This window comes from Oncorhynchus kisutch, linkage group LG1 (genome assembly GCF_002021735.2).
Source record: "Oncorhynchus kisutch isolate 150728-3 linkage group LG1, Okis_V2, whole genome shotgun sequence".
In the NCBI taxonomy this organism is placed as follows: Eukaryota; Metazoa; Chordata; class Actinopteri; order Salmoniformes; family Salmonidae; genus Oncorhynchus; species Oncorhynchus kisutch.
Genome location: NC_034174.2, coordinates 63,761,669 through 63,789,211, shown reverse-complemented (window position 1 = coordinate 63,789,211; position 27,543 = coordinate 63,761,669). Strand labels below are relative to the sequence as shown.

The 27,543-nt window shown below is 42.6% G+C and overlaps 1 protein-coding gene across 1 annotated transcript; it reads right to left on the bottom strand.

Moving 5' to 3' along the window:
• Positions 1 to 313: 313 nt before the first annotated feature.
• Positions 314 to 8,835, bottom strand: LOC109894654 (E3 SUMO-protein ligase CBX4-like). The gene is made up of 5 exons (XM_020488322.2): positions 8,503 to 8,835; positions 8,276 to 8,319; positions 7,222 to 7,287; positions 5,307 to 5,373; positions 314 to 4,575 (listed from the first exon to the last, which is right to left on the bottom strand). Exons 1-5 carry the CDS (start codon positions 8,569 to 8,571, stop codon positions 3,157 to 3,159), a joined length of 1,665 nt encoding a protein of 554 aa, XP_020343911.1. The 5' UTR covers positions 8,572 to 8,835; the 3' UTR covers positions 314 to 3,156.
• Positions 8,836 to 27,543: the final 18,708 nt, after the last annotated feature.

Genomic DNA, 27,543 nt, shown 5'->3' with positions numbered 1-27,543 from the left:
GAATAAGACATGGCAATAGGCCACTGAAATGTTTTGCCCGCAAGGTGGGGGGGGGGGGCAACAAAATTTTGCTTAGGGTTACCAAAAGGCTAGGGCCAGCCCTGCAGCAGGCCAGGAAGCGAGGTTAGTACTGCATCTATTTTAACCTCCAGTGCAAGAAGCAAGTCATGCGGTTTCTACAAGATTGTGTTGCAAGACCGCAGTTCATCGTCTTTTGCTCACCCGAAAACACCCTCGAAACAATGTGGATCTGTATCACCCTAACATCTGATCATGCATAGTCACGTAGCCCAAAAAGAAGAGATTCGGCCCATAACTTTCTTACAATTTTATTCTTGCAAAACACATCAGAAGAAGCCTTTTCAGTGTAGTCTGCTCACATAAACAACAAAGTCCCTCTTAAAGCAGTTACAATGCATATTTGAAGAACCATGTGCTCAAAGGGGTTTCAAAGAGAACATCGAGAAGGTCCCATTAATTAATGTTTTTTGATGATACCAGAATAGGCTACAGACAAGCCTAGGGTACCATATACCATGCCCTTGAAATGAAAACACTGAATGCAATTGAAACATTAACAGTGTTATAAGCCCACAAAAGGCCATAGGGCTATCAAACTCATGAGTGTTAGAGTGTAGGCTATGAGAACATCGCTCATAATTACTTCTGTAGATCTAGTCATACTGGAGAGTGAAGAAAATGGCGTGAATAAAAGAATAGCCGGACATTTCCTTAAATGCATTGAACATTAAAGACCACCTGGGTTAACTGTAATGTTGATTTAATCACCCATAGTTTACATTCTGAATATGACATGTAGGTGAATTCATCAATACCACAACATTTCAATGTGATTGTTAGTTGATGTGCAAGACCTTTTAAAGTGATTGTTAGTTGGCCTACAAGGCCTTCTAAAGTTAATACTATATAGATCATTTCCAACTTCCCTTCATGTTTCTCATTAATGTTGAATAGCTACAATAAATAGGATCAATTATAAACATAGCATTATTTTTTAAATTAATCATATCCATGTTATGGATCTTGAAGAAAGAACTAGGCCAATGGGACTTGAATTGATATCTAAAATCCCACATTGTTACAGCACTACAGGGAATGAATGATATTAGTGGGTATTTCACATATTTACAATAATTGAAACCAGTAATATCTATCTTCCTAAACGTTAACCTCAGATAAGAGGCTAAGGCCATCCCCTTCGCAGCAGCCATTCACCCCCCTCAGCCAGCCTACAACAGTGCAAAGTACATGTTAACTCTAAGGTCCTTCATTGACTTGTGCAGTTTGACCCGGGATGCCCTGTTTGTTTGGCTCTCCCTGTCGTCTCACATGGCACGATCTGTCCAAGCAATGGACTTCTATCTTCCTTGTTTGAATATGTCCATCTTGCAAACACACACACACATACAGTACCAGTCAAAAGCTTGGACACACCTACTTATTCCAGGGTTTTTCTTTATTTGAGCTATTTTCGACATTGTAGAATAATAGGGAAGTCATCAAAACGATGAAATAACACACATGGAATCATGTAGTAATCAAAAAAGTGTTAAACAAATATATATTTTATATTTGAGATTCTTCAGAGTAGCCACCATTTGCCTTGATGACAGCTTTGCACACTCTTGGCAGTCTCTCAACAAGCTTCACGAGGTAGCCACCTGGAATGCATTTCAATTAACAGGTGTGCCTTGTTAAAAGTTAATTTGTGGAACTTCTTTCCTTCTTAATGCGTTTGAGACAATCAATTGTGTTGTGACAAGGTAGGGTTGGTTTACAGAAGATAGCCCTATTTGGTAAAAGACCAAGTCCATATTATGGCAAGAATAGCTCAAATAAGCAAAGCGAAATGACAGTCCATTGTTACTTTAAGACAAGGAGCTCAGTTAATGCAGAAACTTTGAAAGTTTCTTCAAGTGCAATCGCAAAAACCATCAAGCACTATGATGAAACTAGCTCTCATGAGACGCAGAGTAGGTGAATGGATGATCTCCGCATGTGTGGTTCCCACTGTGAAGCATGGAGGAGGAGGTGTGATGGTGCTTTGCCGGTGACACTGTCAGAGAATTATTTAGAATTTAAGGCACACTTAACCAGTATGGCTACCACAGCATTTTGCAGCGATATGCCATCCCATCTGGTTTGCGCTTAGTGGAACTATCATTTGCTTTTGAACAGGACAATGACCCCAAAACACACCTCCAGGCTGCATCAGATGATCTGGCCTCCACAATCACCAGACCTCAACCCAATTGAGATGGGTTGGGATGAGTTGAACCCCAGAGTCAAAGAAAAGCTCAGCATATGTGGGAACTCCTTCAAGAATGTTGGAAAATCATTCCTCATGAAGCTGGTTGAGAGAATGCCATGAGTATGCAAAGCTGTCATCAAGGCAAAGGGTGGCTACTTTGAATAATCTAAAATCTAAAACACTTTTTGGTTACTACATGATTCCATATGTGCTATTTCATAGTGTTGATGTCTTCACTATTACTCTACAATGTAGAACATAGTTAAAATAAAGAAAAACCCTTGAATGAGTAGTTGTGTCCAAATTTTGAATGGTACTGCACATGCCCACACACGGCCCATCATTTTGCAACCTCACTACACATGTACTCACAGACACACAAACGTATTCACTTGCTTGCACAAACACCACACACAGGCAAATAAACTGAAAGAGAGTGTCATTTACCGATAATCAATATATAGACTTTTTCTTTCTCAATATATAGACCTTAAACAAAGACTGTAAAGCAAAACGGATATAAAGCCTTTATAAAAAGTAAATAATTATTTACAAGAGTAAGTGCTTTTTCACTGAGCCCTGATACCATGTGTCAAATAGCATATACTAAAGTAGTTTGTAACTCAATTAGAAGCTTACATCATCAAGTATGACAACAACTCTGGGGCTCATTTAGAGAATGATAGCCAAAGCTACGTACATACAAATTATAGAAGCGTTTGGAACCCGAAACAAAATGAATCTCAACCCCACTAAATGCAAACTGTAAGGGCTCTTATTTACATTCAAACATCTGAAAATACCAATATGTTCCAACACACATTTGTACATATTCACACATTTGCTATTAATCCCTCGTCCTCAGATCGTCTTTTTCAGCTTCGTTACACTGTAACGTATTCCTTAAATGTCACTGTGAGACAGTTTGTTGTAATATCCGTGATGACTATATTCCCAAGGAAAGGCTTGAATGAAGGAAAAGGCTCCTCCTCCACAGTATGTTCTGTTGTGATAGCCAATGGCGGTTTTGTCTGTTCTGTTGTGATAGCCAATGGCGGTTTTGTCTGTTCGGCAGTCTTCTCCTCCTCGGCAGAAGGAGCCACCTGTGTCTCTGTGGGAACTGGAGCCTCCCGTTTGGACCTCACACAGCTGAGGTCCATGGGCTCGTCCTGGTTAGACTCCAGGAAGTCATAGTCCTGGTGGCCATTGTGGCTATGGTGGCCATTTTGGTCCATGGAGTTGCTCTGAGGTGGTGAGGACACAGTGCAGGGTGCACTGATACTCCGGGAGTTTAGAAAACGTTTACAGCCACCGCGGTCCTCGTCCTTGTCTGCCTCTGAAAGGTGACGTTTGAAGGCTGGAGAAGAGCCGTTTACTGGCTGAGTCCTTCTATGAACCCCCATCTCAAAGGGCCAAGGGGCAAGGTTAGGTTTGGTGGTCAGCCTCAGGGGCTGCTCTGTCGCACTAAGCTCCATTTTGGGTGAGTCGACCTTCTCAGCAGGACACTTAAATACGTTAGATCCGTTAGATCCTGAGTTGAGGGAGTGTAACTTAACGTCTTTGTTGCAGTCTTTCGCGAATCCGTTGGTGAGACCCAGTTTCTGGACGAGCCTCATCTTTTCAAGTTGATTTTCTGCAGCATCATCATCATTGTCCGGCTGCGGCTCGTCAAGGGTTTCCACATCTCCGTTTTTAATCCTTGCCGCCTGCATGCCGTTCTCCATGTACTTGCTCATGACAATGACGATGCGTCCATTCTTGTTTTTGTTCTTGACAATCTTCAGCTTGCTGTCGCTGACATCGTTGGCCTTCAACAGCGGTGCGTCCTCTTTGGCCGTGGCCTTGCTCTGCTCCGATTTGCCACTGTGGTCGTTGAGGTGAGCCGGAAGCTTCTTTAGCTCCATGGTGATATCCTTGACTTTGCTCAGGCAGCCAGAGTCCTTGTCCCGGACCCACTTCTGCTGTAGCGCGGGAGGCAGGTTCCAGCTGTGGTTGGTGGGCAGTTCTGGAGCTTTGGTGGCCTCCCTGGGCTTCATGCACTGGGTGCTGTCATACATCTTGGGGTCAGGCTGGTAGTGGTGATGTTTCTTGCTGTTGAGCTGGTAGTAGAGCTTCTTCTTTCCGTTGGCCTGCTGCTCGGCCTCCCTCTCCTTGGCCAGCAGGGGCTGGTACTGGTGGTGCTTCTTGCTGTTCAGCTGGTACTGCTGGGTCTGGATGGGGTCCACTTTCTGCCGGTTTTCCTCGTCCAGGGTGGTCTCCTGAAGGCCTGAGAGGACGCTGGATCTCCGGGCAAAGGACGGAACCTGAGAAAAACACAGCTGTTAGTTAACTGATAGATCAACTTGTTGACATGATTATCTGACTGACTTTCTCTCTGTAATGAAGGTTAGAAAAATGCCATCATCAAATGATGCCCTCTAGATGACCTTTGAGTGAGTCCTGAGCCCTAAACTTGTGTTTAGTTCTAAATTTGTTTTTAGTTCTGTGAGGCCCTTTCATACATATTTTGTCAGCCCTCCCACCCTCCTGGCCATCAGAGTTACATTTCAGAGTGGCTCCTCTAGCCGCTCTGACCTCAGCTCTGAGGAATGCCATAGACTGCTTTGTGCCCCATCACTGACTTCCTCCTATGTGTTACCACCAACACCGCCCTGAGAGGAACAAACACTACCTAGAGGGGGTTCCTTTTGCTCTTTCGATTTGTGATTGATGTCTAGATGTACTTTTCAGTCACTGCTTTAAGATTGAAGACATTTTGGAGACCTAATCTACCCAGTCTATCCCTAACCTATCAACAGCATGTGCCCCTAATCTATATGACAGTCATTCAGATTTTAACACCTATTCTGTAGTCTTTTAAAGGACTTAGAATTCTTAGAAAGCCCGTCTCAATTAAAGAATGTGTTGGTCTTAGTGTTGGATGGCAAAAATGTACTCAATCTCTTATAGTAACATTAATAGTAACATTTATTTGATCAAATGTATAGTAACCAAGGAGTTAATTGTCAACTCTCCCTAATATGTGAAGACTCACCTGGCCAATCAGGTGCTTTGGCTTTGGCCCTCTTTTGCGATATCCCATAAGCTGCTCGTATCTCTCCCTGTGTAAGACAGAAAACACCACCATGTCACTCAAACCATCCACAATAATACATTATTTAGTAGTTAACAACATAATGTAACAGAGTTAGGCAGCGGGGGGGGGGGGGGTATTTCAAATCTTATTGGAAGGGGCCTGATTTGTGGGATTTGCCCCCCCTCCCCCCCTGTAATTGAAACTGTATTTAGGTCAGAATACAGTGCTTTAACTACAAAAGGGGACTACACACAATAAAGTACTTTCATTGCTTATGCAAGGATGATGTACTAACAATAATGAAATACAGTAATGCAATGCAGTAATTTATGGGAAAATCCCATGCACCATTGAATCCTAATTGGTGACATGAAACATCAGTGGAATACCCCTGTCATATCCCCATGTTTACCACTAGATCCTCTAACTGAACTCACGAGACATGAATTACAAATATCATACTTAATGTAGTGTAGCGTCTACAGCCACATATCCTTATTACTTGTTTACCAAGCGTTGCTGCATATGAAAGTCCTTCTCATGTCAAATAATGTATGGTTTAGGCCTGACTAAATCGGCATTACTCCAAAGATAATGTATGGCTTAGGCCTGACTAAATCGGCATTACTCCAAAAATGATTTCCACGTGGAATTAATAGTTTTCCAGTTCAACATTCAATCCATATAAGGATGGAATAGATTCAGGGCCTGAATGAACTACACATCTAGACCATGTAACTGGTGGGTAGGATTTTTTCCCTATAGCCCACTGTTTTCCATGCTTTCTCAATAGCAGTAATTCAATACCCAATGAGTACTGATGTCAACCCCCCCCCCCCCTACCTCCTTGAGCACATCTAATTACTGTGGCGACTCAGTATATTTTCATAGCCTGGTACTCTGCCCGGTGAGGCCCCCTGGAGAGTCACGTAATTAGCTACAATAAAAACTCCCCCCGTTCAGAGACAGAGATAATGGCGAAAACAGACACCGCCCTCCGTCGACATTTTCCCTACTGAGTGACCCATCTCTTTTAAAAGCTGGTGTGCGCACACGGCGGGAGAGATTGACAGCAAACCCCGACGACAGGCCGAGTCACTGCATGGTTTTTGCGCCATAGTGCAGTTGTAGTTGTGTGTTCACGTCCAGGAAACCCCCACGGGAGGTTTAGCAATTACCGGTTAACAGTAATGCCTGTCCAGCAAACAAGTCATCTTGAAAAGGCACAACGGCGTTTTCAAGCGGATGCTTCTACGGTTGTTTCAGGAATATCGCCTATTATTAGAAGCCTAGGGCGCCTTTTGTCTAATGTTGTTCCCAGTGCCTTCCTCATTCAATACATGGTGAGATGAAGCAGGGATGGGGGACAAGACAAAGCATGAGGTCAAGGATTGTTTGGGCCTGGTGTCTGGATAAGCATGTAGCCTGTGAAAGATGATAGCCTATTGTGGTATGGGCAAACTGAAATCAATCAATCTATTATTACAGGCCTAAGAATATCACATAGGGACAATTCATTGTCCAATATGGTCGACCACGAAATTGTAAGTCATACGCAATCTTTCCAAAATGTTTTCAATCCGATTTGTGTGGTCACTGTGTAGGCCTACTGCTATTCTAGGCCTACTGAGATTTATAAAAAAATTAAAAACTTGTGATTGCATCATGTCTTTTTAGGGGTTTGAAAAGTTTTGACATTGCCATAGGAAAATGTAATTCAATTAGGGCACATTTTACACACACCACGGGATAGAAGTGGTGCGCTATGCGCGCACACGCACAGACACACGCACAGACACAGGCACAGAGCAGCGCCCCCCACCCCCATTGACTACACAAGGTCGGCTCGTCAAATCGAGTCTGTCAAACTCACCTGTTCTGGAAAGCGTCAAGCAGTCGCGGGTCGAGAATGTTTTCTTCTGGTTCCCACGTGTTATATCTATTAAGACAAAAAGTAGGACAGAGAGAGGGCGAGAGACAGAGAGAGCGAGACATTAATATCAACAGAGGTCGCCTTCTATCAACCAAACTACAACCATATATCAAATTTGGCCATCATCTGCTTGGTTGCTGACAGAATCCCTTGTAAAGTAGCTAGGCAACTTCTGTAATCAGGTTAGCTGTTAACAGTTAGCAGTCAGTCTTGACCAAATAGGCCTATATCAAAACATAAACATTATGCATATTATTGATAAATGTGTAATAAAGTAAGAGCAAAGTATAGCCTATACTCTGGAAATAGGTCATTATAAAGTGTTAATAATTGCTAGGAAGTATACTTCACAAAGTCAACACAAGCAAAACGGTTACTCTATGGGAATCATGAGGGTGATTAGGGTAATGTGGGGTAACAAGCCCCCGGGGTAACTGCCCCCCCCATATATATTCAAATTATGTTAGATCTATAAGCTTTTTATAGATATACAATTATACAATCATATTGTATATATACAATCATATTGCAAGTCAAAATCATCTACAAATAACTTCATTGAGTTACAGTAATTTTCTTTATATTGTAGGATGGTTTGGGCATGATTTGGTGTGCAAATAAAAAGAGGAAGCTTACATCAAAACCTCATCATAGTGAGGATATTAATAGTGAGATGTGCGATGCCATTTTGCTTCATTATTAGATGTATTTAATTTAAATAAGATACCTAGATTTGAGCTTTTAAGAGTTAATTACTAGAAAATATTCTTGAGGGGGGGGGGCGGTTACCCCACGTTGCCTTAATTTTCGCTCAACACATAAATTAGTGATGGCATCCTAAGCGCCATCGATCGAATCAAGCATTCACTTCAACGCGCGCAAAGACGCACGCGCCACACACACACACACACACACATACTTGAAAACTTGAAATATTAATTTGCATTACTAGGCAGTACTAAAGTAGGCTATAGTATTTTCAAAGCTAACTTACTTTGGAGACCATCCTCGCCACTTGACTAGGTATTCCATCCTCCCCTATACGGAGATGAGAGAACATATTGGTTAATTTGATTATAAGCGGGTCTTTGACATTGTCTATCTGCAAAACACAACAACAACATAATTTACTTCCATCAATTACGCAATATATTGCATAGCGATACCAAATAACCCTGTTTGTGGACATTGAGCAATCATATATTTGAAGTGATTTCAAACCTTTCGATTCCGCTTCTTCTCGATGCTCTCCACCGCAAAGACGTGCTCTCCCGCGGCGGGTAGCTCCATGTTCGATGCAAGGGGAAGGTTTCTCTTCCAATGGCTGTAGAAAATGTCACCCCTGCCCGCTTTTGTGCTGTTTTTCTGTCGTTCAAATTGATACGAGAGATTTCCCTTCGCTCCGATCTTCCCTCTCTTTCCCTCTCACTCTAGTCGGAATTCGTTGGCAGCGGCAGTGCGATACGTTTTGCTTTGCTTTGCACACGAGAAGGGGTTGCAGAAAACAGTTCATGCAAAGAGCCATTGATGTGACGTCAGGAGGAGGAGGCGCTTTTGGGGGCTGGGGCAGTTTCATGCTTTTAGCCCATGGATGTGTAGGGTGAAATGGAACTGCAAGAGGGTGCTATGAAAAGTATAATAATGTGTTATGATATGTCAAATTGGGAATTGTGACTGAACAATAGCCTTTTACGCAATTATTGCCTTTTACGCATGTCATGCAAATCATGAAAAAAGGAATCAAGGCTACCATTGCCTATGCTCCCTTCCCATTTCCTTGATCGATTTTAATTAATGTAGCCTATTTGTTAATGTATTCATTAACGTTTTCACAATTGTTACAAGTGTATGCCAGATATTTCTAAAGGACACAGCCCTGGTTTCCTTAATTAAAGGCTGAGACCGATTGGATAAATTAAGTGAATGTCTTTGTGTGAGTGACTCATCATCAATAGGCCTACTGAAATGCAACTTTGGTGTCCCACTCCAAAAATAAATATATGTAACAGTTCATTATGGATCTGGTAGGCCCTATGTAGCCCACAACTGAATGATACCGATCAATAAATGGTACCTTGAGCATTTAACCCCGGTAGAAAACAAACATTATGCACACTGAAACAGTATGTACCAGCTAAATCAGGTATAGAAGATCGTATTAATCACTCCCCAATCTAATTTATACATTCTAATAATAATAACCATCATCACCCTCATATGATTCTGATAACTGTAATATGGGTTTCCCATATTATTTATGATTGTTTTCCAAAGACTTCACACTGGGATCTTTGAAAGAAAATCCATAAACGTGAGCTTTCCTATTCGCCTTGGTGACTTGGCTAACATACCCAATGGATGAGCAAGGATGCGTCGTGCTGGTAGGCATTTTCCATAAATATCTACCCTTTCCATTAATACAAGGTCATATTTAAAACCATTACCGAGCGCCAGTGTCGCGGTACGGGGCATCGAGTGAATTTTCTCTGCACATCAAAGGCCCGTGGTTGTGTCAGAGATATGTAGGTCACATCAGTTGGTCTTAAACCCCGTTGGCATTTCTTCCACCGCGTTTATTTCTGCCATCCGACTCTGACGGGCACCGGCCGCTGCGGTATCACTTGGGCGAGAGACTCATGGGCCTACCTCTGGCACATAGAAAAGCCAATGTGCGTTTTTTTTTTTTCACCTTACAACAGCACAGTTACTGCCGCTGGTGGTGGTTCGTGTGTCTCTTATGCCCGCTGTCTCTTTGAAACACGAAAACAGGTTGGACATGTTGACAAGTGCGCTATAGTCGTCGCACACGCACGGTTGTACACACACACGCGCGCACACACGCACACACACACACGACCGTATATTTGGCTTATCAAACGATCTGTTATATTGTGTAAGCCTACACATTGTAAAATTATTGGTATTTGTCTATATTGTTATTTATTTCGTTATATGTTTTCGGTATAAAGGCGCAAGCGTCGAGTATCATTTTAAACGTAAATAAAATTCAGCAGCGCAAGGGTTAAAGGAGAACAGTTCATGCAGGCGGCAATGTTCAGCCTATTGCAGACAGGCACGACTTCCTTTCCTTATAAGGCAATGAGCTCAAAACGCCAGAGAAATATCAAATGAACGATTTGAACGACCAGATTCACCGGAGTATTTGCGCACAAAATCACTCCCATACTCACGCTGGCTATCAAAACATTCATTCTTTTTCAGTAGGTTCAAAGGAAAGACCACAAAGCATTCTCATTGTGGCTCGAGGAGCAAGCTTTGAGCGGTCACAATAAAACAGCAATTCTATAACATTCGCAATCTTCTTCGAAATAATGAGCCATACCGTTGACTGCAAGGGCCACAATACTCAAATACACTTATTTTGATGAAAATCATTTGCGTGGTTGAAACGAAGTTTTGCGTTCTGTTTTTGTAGATACGGTATTCTCCAATAACACCTGACCCTTGATATGCGCATGGAATTAATTATATTTGTATGTCACCAAAAGGCTGTGACTGTCGTATCACCTATCTTGTTTAGGCTTTGCATAATATTACAATTTATGAGCCATATCAGTTAAAGATTTAACAATGGATGTGGTTGGAATTATAAAAATGGACACCACCACACAATTTCCACTTCACTGTCTTTCAAATTGCGCATGGCACATGTTTCAAAGGTTCAAGGGAACGTGATGCACGTGCAGTCCTATTAATATGCTATCATGTCCATGCGAACTCCATACGATGCTCATTCAGTTCGGAGAATAACCCCGACATATGAACTGACCCTTTCAGTGACTAAAAGCTCAATGTCACTTGTAAAAAAATCCAGCAAAGGGAACTAAATGACAAATCTGAGAAAGAATTATATCACAGACTAATCCCGCAGAATGTCATAAATGCAACCAGTCAATCCAAAACTACAGTAATTCGATGTTTATTAGGGACATTATGAAGTCATCACATGATGAACCTCTAACCCACAGAGATAACGCATGATTCATCTTACTATAATAACCCTATGTGAAACTCAGGTTCAATGTTTTAGTGGAGATTTGCATTCTTACATAGATTGATGACCACACATGAGACTGCAAAAAGCCTACACAATTTTCGCTTAACTTTAAATTACAGTTTGCATAAAAGGCTTTCAAAGTCATTAATTTGTCTTGACAGAGAATTATGTTCCTGACAGCACAAGGTATACCAAATAGGTTACAATGGACTGAGGGATCTATTTCATTTAGGCTATAGTTGCCATGGTTGTTGGGATGAACAGCCAGATTGTATAAAGAATTTGAGAAGACTTGTAGTGTGATATGCCCTCCTTTCAAGTAAACCCTCTATTATATCCCTCAAGCTTTTATAAAACAACTAATTGAACCCCTGACATGTACTTCATAGCCTACATATGTCAAATGGGATTTCAACCAAATGTGTTGAGGAAAATGAATGAACAAAAGTAAACATACCCACTAAAAACAAATGGTTCTATATAGTGCCAAATAAGGGTTCTTTGGCTTGTAACCAACCTTTTTTTGACGGTTCTATAAAGAACAATGCTCATAAGGTTCTAATTGGAACCTGTATGGTGCTATAAAGAACCATTTCCTAAGGTTCTAGAAAGAACCATTCAAAAAAGGTTCAAAATAGCACCGAAAAAAGATTTCGCTATGGTTAGAACCCTCTTTGGTGCTATGTAAAACTCTATTTTTATGGTTCTTTATAGAACCTTTATGGAAAATGGTTTTATAAAGAACCTTTCTCAATCATCTCAAAGGCTCTTTGTAGAACCTTACAGGTTTTCTATTCTGGTGTAATAGCCATATTATATTGTTAAAATTAAAGAGGTCTTATTATTGTGTTTATTAACAAGTTGAATCAGGTGTGATAGCTCTGGAACGGCTGGGGCTCTGGAACGGCTTTTGAGAAACAGACAGACATTACATTTACATTAGGTCTACATTAATGGATCCAATGACATACATTAGGTATGGGAGAGAGAGAAAGATGATTTATGCTAAGCAATGGGAAGGATAGGGGACATGGTTGATCAGAAATGAAAATGATGGCCCTCAGAACAGGGTTAGGGGAGGGTGCAGGGTAGGTACAAAGAAGAGGAGGGCATTCGGGTCAGGGGTTTTGAAGGGAATCGTTGCTGCATGTATGAATCTGTTTGAAGGGATGTGGGCAAGAGAGCAGGGAGAGCTAGGCAGTATACAAAAGGGGCAGTATGTAGTGACAGGATGGTTTATACAACAGGGCGACATCTGAGTAAGATGACATTTAGCCTACACGTAGGAAATAAACTGACTTTATGTGTGTCAGAGAGAAGAAACCTGACAAAGATCAAATGACGAAGAGCTTAAATTACGACCAAGAAACTCTCGGGAAGTGTATGGAGAGAAGACATGAGGGTTTACACAAGAGGAAGGGACCAGGAATGAGGAATTTATTGTCCAAATATGTAATAGTGGAAAATGATTAGAATAATAGAAAAGGATTTAGAACTGAAAGGACTGTACCGACAGGTAAACCAGGAGGAGTCTCAGGTGGATGCGACCTATGAGGAAAGGGATGAAGAAATGTTTGGGAGTTGAAGCAGGAGAACAAAGTCTTGGCTTCGGCGTTGACTAACTGAATTGGATAATATAGCATGGTGTTTATATGCTAATTTAGGTGGAATTAATGACACCTGTTAAACTATTATAATCTATCACGATTTGGAAGATCAAACAAGTAGCTGTGGAGTTCTTTGTCATTCAGATCAGTGACTTTTATTCAAATCTATCATTTTAGTCCTTCACCCACAGAGTTATCCTTACTTTCAATTGTGAAATTAATCATTTCCAGGTTGGGGAACATTCTTATGGGAATAAAGAATCAAATGTGTCACTGTGAGTGACGAATATCTCTATTGACCCTTCAATATTCCGTTTATTCAAGAAACATCAGCTCTGATATTCAGTCATTCATAATAGGAACCATCACAAAGCTCTCAAATGAATAAACACACATATGACTCATTCATAATGGCTTTTATGCCAGACGGCAACAGCAGCCTTCCCAGCAGCCTTCACCAGTCACGACGCAAGTCGTTCACGTCTCTCCACACATCAGGGGAGAGAGAGCCACGATGACTCAACACTCTCCTTAGAACAGGCAGTGTAATTGGTTGGGAGTCGACGGAGCAGCTCAGGACGTCAGAGGCCGGTAACAGTTATGACTTTTGAACAGTCAGCTGACTCACAGTTGACAATGTTCTATTCGTGTTTTTCTTCTTTTTTTCCCTCCCACTCTCTCCTCTCTCTGCATCCGTCTCTGTCTCTGCATCTGTCTCCGTCTCTCTCTCTCTCTCTCTCTCTCTCTCTCTCTCTCTGTCTCTGCATCTGTCTCCGTCTCTCTCTCTCTCTCTCTCTCTCTCTCTCTCTGTCTCTGCATCTGCCTCCGTCTCTCTCTCTCTCTCTCTCTCTCTCTCTCTGCATCTGTCTCCGTCTCTCTCTCTCTCTCTCGCTCTCTCTCTCTCTCTCTCTCTGCATCTGTCTCCGTCTCTCTCTCTCTCTCTCTCTGCATCTGTCTCCGTCTCTCTCTCTCTCTCTCTCTCTGTCTCTCTCTCTCTCTCTGTCTCTCTCTCTGTCTCTCTCTCTCTCTGTCTCTCTCTCTGTCTCTCTGCATCTGTCTCCGTCTCTCTCTCTCTCTCTCTGTCTCTCTCTCTCTCTCTCTCTCTCTCTCTCTCTCTCTCTCTGTCTCTGTCTCTGTCTCTCTCTCTCTCTCTCTCTCTCTCTCTCTCCTCTCTCTCTTCTCTCTCTCTCTCTCTCTCTCCTCTCTCTCTCGTCTCTCTGCATCTGTCTCCGTCTCTCTCTCTCTCTCTCTCTCTCTCTCTCTCTGCATCTGTCTCCGTCTCTCTCTCTCTCTCTCTCTCTCTCTGTCTCTGTCTCTCTCTCTCTCTCTCTCTCTCTCTCTCTCTCTCTCTCTCTCTCTCTCTCTCTCTCTCTCTCTCTCTTCTGTCTCTGTCTCTGTCTCTGTCTCTGTCTCTGTCTCTGTCTCTGTCTCTGTCTCTGTCTCTCTCATCTCCCTCTACTCTATCTCCCTCTCTGACTACACGGCCACACCAGATTAGACCAGTTCATCAATCTGAATATTGACCGCGCCTTTTGCGGGTTTTACGACCCCCCCGCTCTTCGTGGTGTTCAAACGGCTTCTTCTGCTTCCATGGTAGTTCGGATCCTTTAAGCACCAGAACAATAAAAGCAGGAAATATTGTGAACCGTCAACAATCAGAGCAAAAAGACAACTATAAAAAAGCTCCCGTTGGTCTATTGTGTGGACGTATGTGATCGTTGGTGTGATGTATTGGTTCACTGGCAGCCAGGTGGGGTTAGTTGGCAGAAAGGGAGCGTCTCCCTGGTCTTGGTACGCTATAATATCGCACCTCTGATGGCGAATGTTAACCGCCCCTAATCATGTGTCTGGCAGGGAGCGCCACAGACGCCATTTGTGTTGCCTGTCGGGGTCTGGAAGAGGCCCAGTGAGAGAGTGGTGCTGGTGATATAGGGCCAGACGGGGTGAGAAGAACAGACTGGCCATGACTGGGAGGGCAGACAGGCTGGGAAGGCAGATAGACAGGTTGAGTGAGCAGACAAACGGACAGACCGGGAAGGCGGCACACTCTTAGAAAAGAAAGGGTTATTCGGCAGACCTTGTATGATAACCCTTTTTTGGTTCGAGGTAGATGCCCTTTGGTTGCAAGAAAAAACATTTCACCTAGCGAAGAAATCCCAAACCTCTTTAAGAACCTTTTTCTAAAAAGGTTCTACCTGGGCCAAGATTACCTTCTGCCATGTAGATCATGCAGAACTTTAATAACTGTAGATCATTTTAGAAACCTCCACAGAGCTCAATAATCCTCATTCTCCTGTCGATACTGTCCGAAATAGGAGAATGAACAACTGGAAGTGAGTATTACATTAGTACACCAGTGATACTCTAGCCTGGACATATATACAGTTGAAGTCGGAAGTTTACATACACTTAGTTTGGAGTCATTAAAACTCGTTAATCAACCACTCCACACATTTCTTGTTAACAAACTATAGTTTTGGCAAGGCGGTTAGGACATCTACTTTGTGCATGACACAAGTCATTTTTCCAACAATTGTTTACAGACAGATTATTTCACTTATGATTCACTGTATGGCAATTCCAGTGGTTCAGAAGTTTACATACACTAAGTTGACTGTGCCTTTAAACAGCTTGGAAAATTCCAGAAAATGATGTCATAGCTTTAGAAGCTTCTGATAGGCTAAAGGACATAATTTGAGTCAATTAAAGGTGTACCTGTGGATGTATTTCAAGGCCTACCTTCAAACTCAGTGCCTCTTTGCTTGACATCATGGGAAAATCAAAAGAAATCAGCCAAGACCCCAGAAAAACAAGTGTAGACCCCCACAAGTCTGGTTCATCCTTGGGAGCAATTTCCAAACGCCTGAAGGTACCACGTTCATCTTTACAAACCATAGTACGCATGTATAAACACCATGGGACCACGCAGCCGCCATACTGCTCAGGAAGGAGACGCATGAAAAGTGCAAATCAATCCCAGAACAACAACAAAGGACCTTGTGAAGATGCTGGCGGAAACAGGTACAAAAGTATCTATATCCACAGCAAAACGAGTCCTATATCGACATAACCTGAAAGGCTGCTCAGCAAGGAAGAAGCAACTGCTCCAAAACCGCCATAAAAAAGCCAGACTACGGTTTGCAACTGCACATGGGGACAAAGATCATACTTTTTGGAGAAATTTCCTATTGTCTGATGAAACAAAAATAGAACTGTTTGTCCATAATGACCATCGTTATGTTTGGAGGAAAAAGGGGGAGGCTTGCAAGCCGAAGAACACCATCCCAACCGTGAAGCATGGGGGTGGCAGCATCATGTTGTGGGGGTGCTTTGCTGCAGGAGGGACTGGTGCACTTCACAAAATAGATTGCATCATGGAGGGAAAATGAAGCAACATCTCAAGACATCAGTCAGGAAGTTAAAGCTTGGTCGCAAGTGGGTCTTCCAAATGGACAATGACCCCAAGCATACTTCCAAAGTTGTGGCAAAATGGCTTAAGGACAACAAAGTCAAGGTATTGGAGTGGCCATCACAAAGCCCTGACCTCAATCCTATAGAAAATGTGTGTACAGAACTGAAAAAGCGTGTGACAGCAAGGAGGCCTACAAACCTGACTCACCAGCTCTGTCAGGAAGAATGGGCCAAAATGCACCCAACTTATTGTGTGAAGCTTGTGGAAGGCTACCCGAAACGTTTAACCCAAGTTAAACAATTTAAAGTCAATGCTACCAAATACTAATGAAGCAAACTTCTGACCCACTGGGAATGTGATGAAAGAAATAAAAGTTGAAATGAATAATTCTCTCTACTATTATTCTGACATTTCACATTCTTAAAATAAAGTGGTGATCCTAACTGACCTAAGGCAGGGAGTTTGTACTAGGATTAAATGTCAGGAATTGTGAAAAACTGAGTTTAAATGTATTTGGTTAAGGTGTATGTAAACTTCCGACTTCAACTGTATAGGCTCGACTGAGTGTTTAGAGATCCCCCAACATCCCTCTAGCCATGATGACATCCTAGTGAATCCAGAAGTGACAGAAAGAGAATCCAGAAATGACAGAAAGAGAGAGAAAGAGAGAGAGAGAAAGTGAGAGAGAGATAGGAAGAAAAACAGAGAGAATGAGAGAGAGAGAGAAAATGAAGAAGAGAGAGATCCCGATAGGCCCCAGTGGTCATTTACGAGTGAGAGAGAGAGATCTAGAGAGGGAGAAAGAAAAGGGGGGATCTCAAGCCGAGGAGTGAGGGTCTTGGAGTGTGTTCGATGCGCCTGTGAGTGTGTCTAAATGTTAAGAGCAGCCTGCAGCCACCCTGACAGGGCTCGATGGGGGATGATTAGGCTGTGCCATCACACTGGCTACCCAGCCAGGCCCAGCCAAGTGCTGCTGACTGAAACTACTGAGGAAGGATTATTATTAGCCCAACACCATGATTACCATCCGGCTTAACGAAATGCTGCTTTCATTTTGGGGGAAACTCATCCAAGATGGATGACCTGGGGCCGATTTGAAATGGAATATCCTTTCGGTTTAGGGAAGCTAATTGGGGAAGGTAGCTAGCTAGCTGGCTAACGTTGGTTACTGAGGTGGAAGGAAATCGACTGAGTCCATTACATGCTGTCCTACCTGGATATGGCATTAATGTGAACTTATCCAGTATGTTTTGATGCAATGCTTTAGATTTCCATGCTTTACATTTGAAATGTCTTTTTTTTTGCCAAACCAGAGGAGCTGGTGCTAAAATTGGAATATTAAATGTAATATTCAATTCAGTCCTATTAGATGTAATACATTAACTAGATACAGCTGTTTTGATCATATGGATCTCATCTAGGTGTTGTATTCTGTATATTACATCTATTTTATGTGGTGCCATAGACAGTAGTGAGTGCGGTGCTTAGCAGAATGAATGGCAACAGTGGGGCTGCGTTTTCTGGCTCACTGCTCCGAAATGGTTCTCCTAGAGTCATTGTCACCGTGACTGCGGTGTGGAGGGAGTCTCTCTCTCTCTCTCTCTTCCTCGCTCTCTCTCTTCCTCTTTTTTTCTCTCCAGAGCAAGAAGCCCCCACGTCATCGCTTCCCTGGAGCTGGGAGTGGGGGATGGGAAGCAGGGATGGAGAGAGGGAGGGAGGAGGGGGAGAGGGGGGGGGGGGTCGATAGACAGGCTGCCAGGCTCCTGGGGAGGCGGCGGAATTCTGCAGGTTGCCACGGTGAGACAGTCGATAGCGTATTGAGCACTTGGCTGCCACAGAGCGTGCAGGAGTGGAGGAGAGGGAAAGAGATGGAGAGAAAGAGAAAGAGAAAGAGAAAGAGAAAGAGAAAGAGAAAGAGAAAGAGAAAGAGAAAGAGAAAGAGAAAGAGAAAGAGAAGGAGAGAGAGAAAGAAACCGTGTGTCTGCCCTTCAGTGTCTGTAGCAGAGCACATGCATGCATATACGCACGCACGCCCACACACACACACACACACACCATTCAAAATCCATTATCTGCCCATTGCAGATATGAACCAGACCACATCAGCCCTGCTACAAGTTGGATTAAAGCACAGCTCAATGGAAACTTATGTATGTGATCGCTTCCTTTCCTGGAGGTGCCAGATATCCTCTGTGTGTGTGTGCGTGTATGTGTGCGTGTATCGTGTGTGCGTGTCTGTGTGTGCATGAGCCTAACCCCCTTCTGTGTCATGCAAATTGTGAGTTCCTGGTCGGTCTGGGAGGAGGGAACAAGGCCATTGATTGGAGTACCTTACGCAGCGGCGCACGCTCCTCTCTATGGTGTCCTGTGGGGGAGCAAATTTGCCTATTTTGATTGAATTTTAATTTTTCAGAGGTGGTGTAGAGAGAGAAAGGGAGGGAGTAAGGCGTCTGCCTCCTCCTCTGCGGCGCAGGGAGTGGATTCATGAAAATGATGTTTTATGGTAAAAAGGATCATTATCATTCCATTTGGCAGAGTTGTTTTAAAATGGAGGGAAGCGATTTGGCCAATTTTCAAACAAAGAAATAAGAAGTTGCCTACACAATGCCTGGTTTAAATAGGACAATAGGCTGTATTTGCTATACAAACGATATTCTGACCCATAAAATGCTCTATTGGCTATAAGACTATTATCTATTGCCATATATGGGAAATGGAAGACCTATCATTTTACTTGTATTATATTTTAAATCATTTAACACTATATATCAGAGTGGAACTGAATTAGAGTCCACTAGCGCATTAACGTTTGGCCTTTATCCTGTCTTTTTCTCATAAAATCCATACATGTGGATTATACTGCATTTATTACATAATGACAATACATGTTATTTTTATCATATATTTTTGGGTAGTATTTCTTTAAACTGAATTAAAGAGCACAGTGGATTAGGGCTAGCTACTGAATAGTCCACTTCCTTTGGCCATTACCCTGGGTTTTTCCTACGTGAATCTGGCCTCATCCCAGCCCAGGGATCTGGTCAAAAGTAATGTACTATCTATGGAATAGGGTGCCATTTACGATGCAGCCTTGGTATTCATCTTGATCTTATTCTTCTCTTGACTTTGCCTGCCTGCTTGGCTCTCCAGCTCTGGGCTTTTGACATGCGGCCACATTTTCTCCACTTTTCATCTCTCAACCTGGGTTACACAGTAGAGAGAGAGAGTCAGATAGACAGAGAGAGAGAAAAGAGAGAGAGAGAAAGAGAGAGAAAGAGAGAGAGAGAGAGAGAGAGAGAGAGAGAGAGAGAGAGAGAGAGAGAGAGAGAGAGAGAGAGAGAGAGAGAGAGAGAGAGAGAGAGAGAGAAAGAAAGAGAGAGAGAGAGAGAGAAAGAGAGGAGAGAGAAAGAGAGAGAGAGAGAGAGAAAGAGAGAGTGAGCGCGCGAGAGAGTGAGCAACAGAATGACAGAGAGAGCAAGAGAGAGAAAGAAAAAGACAGCGAGAGACAAATAGCGATCGAGCTCTGCGGATTGCTGAATGAACCATCCCATGGGACACTACTGCACACCACTCTATGCCAGAGAACTGTCCCTGTATCCCTCCATTCCCTGTATTCCTCTCCACGGGTCCCATCCAGCCCGTCCAGTCCCTCTCTCTCTGCCCAGTCCAGTCCAGTCTGTTAAAATCTCTATAAATAACCAAGTCCTGCCTCCTCTCACAGACAAAAGAGACAGACAGTTGGTGTTGCTGCTTCTGCTGGTGTTCCATTTCAATGCCTTCAATGCCCACTCACTCCTTGCCAGAGTTAATAGGATGAAGGGGATGGAGGGACCACGAAACATCATTGAACCAATGGGTTCCTTTGATGGCTCGTCTGTTGTCTCCTGACCCCGTCTGCCCCCATTGTTTGTCCGGTAATCACGTTAACCAACACAGGCGCTGGCCCCAGCACGTTCCCCCGACAACAAACAGGTGGTCATTAGCGAGGGTCAAACTCGTTATGAGACGGCTGGCTTGTAACGACGTTGGAGAGTGAGAGAGAGAGAGAGAGTGGCGAGAGAGGAAGAGACTGGAGAGAGAGAACAGAGGATGGAAAGGGAGAGAGACATATGCGTGAGTGGCGCAGTGGTCTGAGGCACTGCATCTCAGTGCTAGAGGCGTCACTACAGACCATGGTTCGATTCCAGGCTGTATCACAACCGGCGGTGGTTAGGAGTCCCTTTTTTTTTAAAGGACATGTAAACGTGGGCAGACAGGGGAAAAAAACACATTAACACAACATGTAGGTACACACACGAGCAGACACACACATGAACACACACACAAAAACAAACGTACAGTATGCACATCATAAACACAACAAAACCCACTTTACCTAACACACACACATCTCTCAATGCAAGACCTGTACGAAAGCCAGCTGGAGAGCTGTTGGTCTGGGTCCAGTTGAGGGTTTGTCTGCAGAATTATAACTTGGGGGCTTGTGTAAAGCTGTGCGGCCTGGGAGAGTAACACGAGACAAATTTGGCTTCGATAGACAGCGCGCATTCACAGCTCACACACACACACACACACACGCACATATGCACACACAGACACACACAGGGCCGCACGCGTACACACACACCGTGCACACACGTGTACAGACACACACACGTAGACAACACAAACACCTAGATACACACGTAGACACAAACACACACACACACACGCGGATACAGCGAGATCTGTCCCATACCATAAATCAGAGGCCTCTCAAAGAGGGCCGGAAACCCAAGGACAGCTCAGACACGTGGAGCAGACAGACACAGCCAGGGAGGGCCGCTGGTCCCACGCCACCGTCTGGGTGAGTGTGTGTGTGTGGGTTCTAGTGTGTGTGTGGGGGGGTTCTAGTGTGTGTGTGTGGGTTCTAGTGTGTGTGTGGGGGGGTTCTAGTGTGTGTGTGTGGGGGTTATAGTGTGTGTGTGTGGGGGTTCTAGTGTGTGTGTGTAGGTTCTAGTGTGTGTGTGTGGGGGTTCTAGTGTGTGTGTGTGTGGGTTCTAGTGTGTGTGTGTGTGTGTGTGTGTGTGTGTGTGTGTGTGTATGAGAGATTTTGATTTTATTTAGCATTCCCATTAGCTGACGCCAATGATGACAGTCTTATTGGTGTCCGACACATAATTACAAACAAAAATAAATGTCCATTTATATACATTTAGAAACATGAACATGTAGACATTCCAGACTTAAACATTCCAGTGCCTTCCGGAAGTATTCATACCCCTTGACTTATTTCACATTTTGTTGTGTTACAGTCTGAATTCAAAATGAATGAAATATATTGTTTTCTCATCCATTACACACAATACCCCATAATGACAAAGTGAAAACATGTTTTTAGAAATTTTTGCAAATCTATTGGAAATACAGAAATATCTCCTTCATGTAAGTATTCACACCCCTCAGTCAATACTTTATAGAAGCACCATTGGCAGTGATTAAAGCTGTGAGTCTTTCTAGGTAAGTCTCTAAAACATTTCCACACCTGGATTGTATAACATTTGCCCATAATCTTTTTCCAAAATTCTTCAAGTGCTGTCAAATTGGTTGTTGATCATTGTCAGAACCATTTTCAGGTCTTGCCATAGATTGTCAAGTAGATTTAAGTCAAAACTGTAACTCGGTCACTCAGGAACATTCAGTCTTCTTCGTAAGCAACTCCAGTGCAGATTTGGTGTTTTAGGTTGTTGTCCTGTCAAGATGGCGCTGACAGACATGGCAGCTCTGCTTCTAGCTCCTTAGCAACTTTGCAGTATTTTGCTCCTTTGCGTGTTCTATTTTACATTATTAGCCAGGAACGTTTTTTTGTGTTATTACATAGAGCCGAACAATAAAAAAAATAAAGAAGCATTTCCCTACACCCGCAATAACATCTGCTAAATATGTGAACGTGACCAATAAAATTGTATTTAATTTGAAAGGTAAATTAATCTCCCAGTGTCTGGTGGAAAGCAGACTGAACCAGGTTTATCACTATAATTTTTCTTTTCAGTATTACTTTAGTGTCTTGTTGAAAACAGAATGCACATTTTGAAATATATTTATTCTGTACAGCTTCCGACTTTTCACTCTGTCAATTAGGTTAGTAATTGTGGAGTAACTACAATGTTGTTTATCCATCCTCAGTTTTCTCCTATCACAACCAGTAAACTCTGTAACTGTTTTAAAGTCACCATTGACCTCATGGTGAAATCACTGAGCGGATTCCTTCCTAGGTAAGGAACATCTTCACCCCGCTGATCCTCAACACTGGGGTCCCACAAGGGTGCGTTCTCAGCCCTCTCCTGTACTCCCCGTTCACCCACGTCTGCGTGGCCAAAACATTCACAAACTTTTCCAGATGCACAATCAAGAGCATCCTGTCGGGCTGTATCACCGCCTGGTACGGCAACTGCTCCGCCCATAACCGTAAGGCTCTCCAGAGAGTAGTGACGCATCACCCCCGGGGGCAAACTACCTGCCCTCCAGGACACCACCCGATGTCACAGGAAGGCCAAAAAGATCATCAAGGACAACAACCACCCAAGCCACTGCCTGTTCACCCTGCTATCATCCAGAAGGCGAGGTCAGTACAGGTGCATCAAAGCAGGGACAGAGAGACTGAAAAACAGCTTCTACTCAAGGCCATCAGACTGTTAAACAGCCACCACTAACAGTGAGTGGCTGCTGCCAACATACTGACTCAACTCCAGCCACTTTAATAATGGAAAAATGTGTTTAATAGATGTATCACTAGCCACTTTAAACAATGCTACCTCATATAATGTTTACATACGTTACATTACTCATCTCATATGTATGTGTATATACTGTACTCTATACCATCTACTGCATCAAGCCATCTTGATGTAATAAATGTATCACTAGCCACTTTAAACAATGCCACTTTTATATGTTTACATATCCTACATACTCATCTCATATGTATATACTGTACTCTAGACCATCCACTGCATCTTGCCTATGCCGTTCTGTACCATCCCTCATTCATCTATTTTTTTATGTACATATTCTTATTCATTCCTTTACACTTGTGTGTATAAGGTAGTAGTTGTGAAATTGTTAGGTTAGATTACTCGTTGGATATTACTGCATTGTCGGACCTAGAAGCACAAGCATTTCGCTACATTCGCATTAACATCTGCTAACCATGTGTATGTGACAAATCAAATTGGATTGGATTTGATTTGAATGTATTCTGTTATTTTTAGATTGCTTTAGAAGAAGACAAAAAATGTATGTTACCAATAGAAAGACATCTATTTCAGGATAAATCACTGTTAAGGTTCACAGAGCTGGCCAAATATGGACGTTAAATTTTACTTTATGGGTTGGTTATGTCAGGCTTCTTCTAACCCATCGCTTTCTAATACAGATTATAATAAGATGAAATTATAATTTTACATTAAAAACCAAAGTCTATCAGAATTCCAGTCATTCCAATAAATGTTATACCTCTTGATCTTCAAGAATAGGACTTGGAAATATAGATGTATAGATTAGCCAAATTGTTTTACCTGAATATGACCCCAAAATGAAGGACTTATTAGCCAGCCCTACTCTGATGTTTATGATTTTGTTGTCATGGAGGACTGATTTGGCTCATTGATTCGAGTTGAAAAATAAATGCTGCGCTCATGGAATGGCATACTTTGCCAAGAGTGTGCAAAGCTTTCATCAAGGTAAAGGGTGGCTACTTTGAAGAATATAAAATCACAAATATATTTGTATTTGTTGAACACTTTTTTGCTAATGTAACATCTTTCTTCCTGGGAAGGAGAGGAGGACCAAAATGCAGCGTGGTTAGAGTTCATGTTTTTTAATAAGAAAACTAAACATGAACACAAATACAAAATAACAAATGTGGCAAAACCAAAACAGTCCTATCTTGTGCAGAGAACAAAAAGACAGGAAACAACCACCCACAAAACCCAACACAAAACAGGCTACCTAAATATGGTTCTCAATCAGAGACAATGACTAACACCTGCCTCTGATTGAGAACCATATCAGGCCAAACATAGAAATAGACAAACTAGACACACAACATAGAATGCCCACCCAGCTCACGTCCTGACCAACACTAAAACAAGGAAAACACACAAGAACTATGGTCAGAACGTGACAGCTAACTACATGATTCCTTATGAGTTATTTCTTAGCTTTGATATCTTCACTATTATTCTACAGTGTAGAAAATAGCAAAAATAAAGAAAAACCCTTGAATGAGTAGGTGTGTCCAAACGTTTGACGGGTACTGTATATATCATTTATAAGTCTGAAAATAGATGTGGCAACCACAGATTGCCCATTTAAGTCTATCAAAAGTGTGCAAGTTTGAGCATGTGTCCATTAGGCCTATGGATTTTTTTTTATCAGCATGATTTAGACTGAGCAATAAAAGCCCCACTTTTATTCCATAGGCTGGGATCAGCACTATGCAGCTGTTGCAATCATGCATTTTTCACTGACTGTCCACTGGTTTCAAAAACATTGATTGATAGGCAGCTTAAACTTCTTGAATTCAACCATTATTGGGTTCAAATACACATTTTTATCTGTGAACAGACAAAACAAATTGCAAAGAAAAAGCCATATCTCAGACTGGCCAATAACAAGAAAAGATTAAGATGGGCAAAATAACAGACACTGGATAGAGGAACTCTGCCTAGAAGGCCAGCATCCCAGAGTCGCCTCTTCTTTGTTGACGTTGAGACTGGTGTTCTGCGGGTACTATTTAAGGAAGCTGTCAGTTGAGGACTTGTGGGGAGTAGTACACATGACTTGTAGGGAGTAGTACACAGGACTTGTGGGGAGTAGTACACAGGACTTGTAGGGAGTAGTACACAGGACTTGTGGGGAGTAGTACACAGGTCTTGTGGGGAGTAGTACACAGGTCTTGTGGGGAGTAGTACACAGGACTTGTAGGGAGTAGTACACAGGACTTGTAGGGAGTAGTACACAGGACTTGTAGGGAGTAGTACACAGGACTTGTAGGGAGTAGTACACAGGACTTGTAGGGAGTAGTACACAGGACTTGTAGTGAGTAGTACACAGGACTTGTAGGGAGTAGTAAACAGGACTTGTAGGGAGTAGTACACAGGTCTTGTAGGGAGTAGTACACAGGACTTGTGGGGAGTAGTACACAGGACTTGTAGGGAGTAGTACACAGGACTTGTAGGGAGTAGTACACAGCGTTGTACGAGATCTTTAGTTTCTTAGCAATTTCTCACATGGAATAGCCTTCATTTCTCAGAACAAGAATAGACTGACGTGTTTCAGAAGAAAGTCCTTTATTTCTGGCCATTTTGAGCCTGTAATCAAACCCACAAATTCCTGTCTCAGCCTCCAGTATTTATGCTGCAGTAGTTTATGTGTCGGGGGGGCTGGGGTCAGTTTGTTATATCTGGAGTACTTCTCCTGTCCTATTCGGTGTCCTGTGTGAATCTAAGTGTGCGTTCTCTAATTCTCTCCTTCTCTCTTTCTTTCTCTCTCTCGGAGGACCTGAGCCCTAGGACCATGCCCCAGGACTACCTGACATGATGACTCCTTGCTGTCCCCAGTCCACCTGGCCATGCTGCTGTTCCAGTTTCAACTGACCTGAGCCCTAGGACCATGCCCCAGGACTACCTGACATGATGACTCCTTGCTGTCCCCAGTCCACCTGGCCATGCTGCTGCTCCAGTTTCAACTTCCACCTGACTGTGCTGCTGCTCCAGTTTCAACTGTTCTGCCTTATTATTATTCGACCATGCTGGTCATTTATGAACATTTGAACATCTTGGCCATGTTCTGTTATAATCTCCACCCGGCACAGCCAGAAGAGGACTGGCCACCCCACATAGCCTGGTTCCTCTCTAGGTTTCTTCCTAGGTATTGGCCTTTCTAGGGAGTTTTTCCTAGCCACCGTGCTTCTACACCTGCATTGCTTGCTGTTTGGGGTTTTAGGCTGGGTTTCTGTACAGCACTTTGAGATATCAGCTGATGTACGAAGGGCTATATAAATAAATTTGATTTGATTTGATGCTCCAGAACTCAACAAGTCTCAAGAAGGCCAGTTGTATTGCTTCTTTAATGAGCACAGCAGTTTTCAGCTGTGCTAACATAATTGCAAAAGGGATTTCTAATGATCAATTAGCCTTTTAAAATGATAAACTTGGATTAGCTAACACATCGTGCCATTAGAACACAGGAGTGATGGTTGCTGATAATGGGCCTCTGTATGCCTATGTAGATAGATCATTAGAAATCAGCCATTTACACCTACAATAGTCATTTACAACATTAACAATGTCTACACTGTACTTCTGGTCAATTTGATGTTATTTTAATGGACTTTTTTTTTTTCAATAACAAGAAACATTTCTAAGTGACCCAAACTTTTGAATGGTAGTGTAGCTAGCTAGCAAGCTTGCAACTTTAGCCAGTTAGCTTGGGTGCTTGGTTGGAACAACACATGCATTGGCAGGCAAGCTGCAGAAGGACGAGCAGGCTATTCTCCATCGTTTATCAGTGCAATTTTGACAGCTAACTTGCTGAAAAAAGTTTGAGACGGTTTATCTAATGTTCCTTCATTAGATTTGAGCTAATTTTGCTCTGGCTAGAATTAGTTGTTGATCTTGTTGTTGACCATTAGCATATAGGGAAAGATAACCTACCTTTTTATAGTTGTTTGACCAACAGGACTCTGTAAAGTTCCCAAATGTAAGAGGAGTCCCGTGATATTCAGCTATATATTTGCAGAAATCCATTCAAGTGTATTTTGTGGCTTTTGTCGAATGCGTTCTAATGATCTAATGTTGCTCTGTTGCACCTGCCTACGGCACACCGGTCTGCGTAGATTCCGGTCTTGGATGAGACAGATGTTTTTGTCAGGTTTTATTTACTGCAGTATCTATTAATTGTCCAAACACACAGCCACTTTCCCACTGTATTTTGCTGTAGAATTTTCACAAATATTCTAAGAATCTATGAAAACATGAAAATGACCAAGTGCTCGCTTGTCAGAAAATGTTTTAAAAAGTGTCATAATCTTCTTGGGGGTGTATATGAACAGATTATAATAAGATTTCATGTTGCTAAAATGCTGTCAGTTCCACTAAGGCTAGTGGTAGATCATTGGTAAAAAAATAGAGAACAGTAAAGGACCAAGAGAGTTGCCTTGCAGAATACCACACTTTACATGT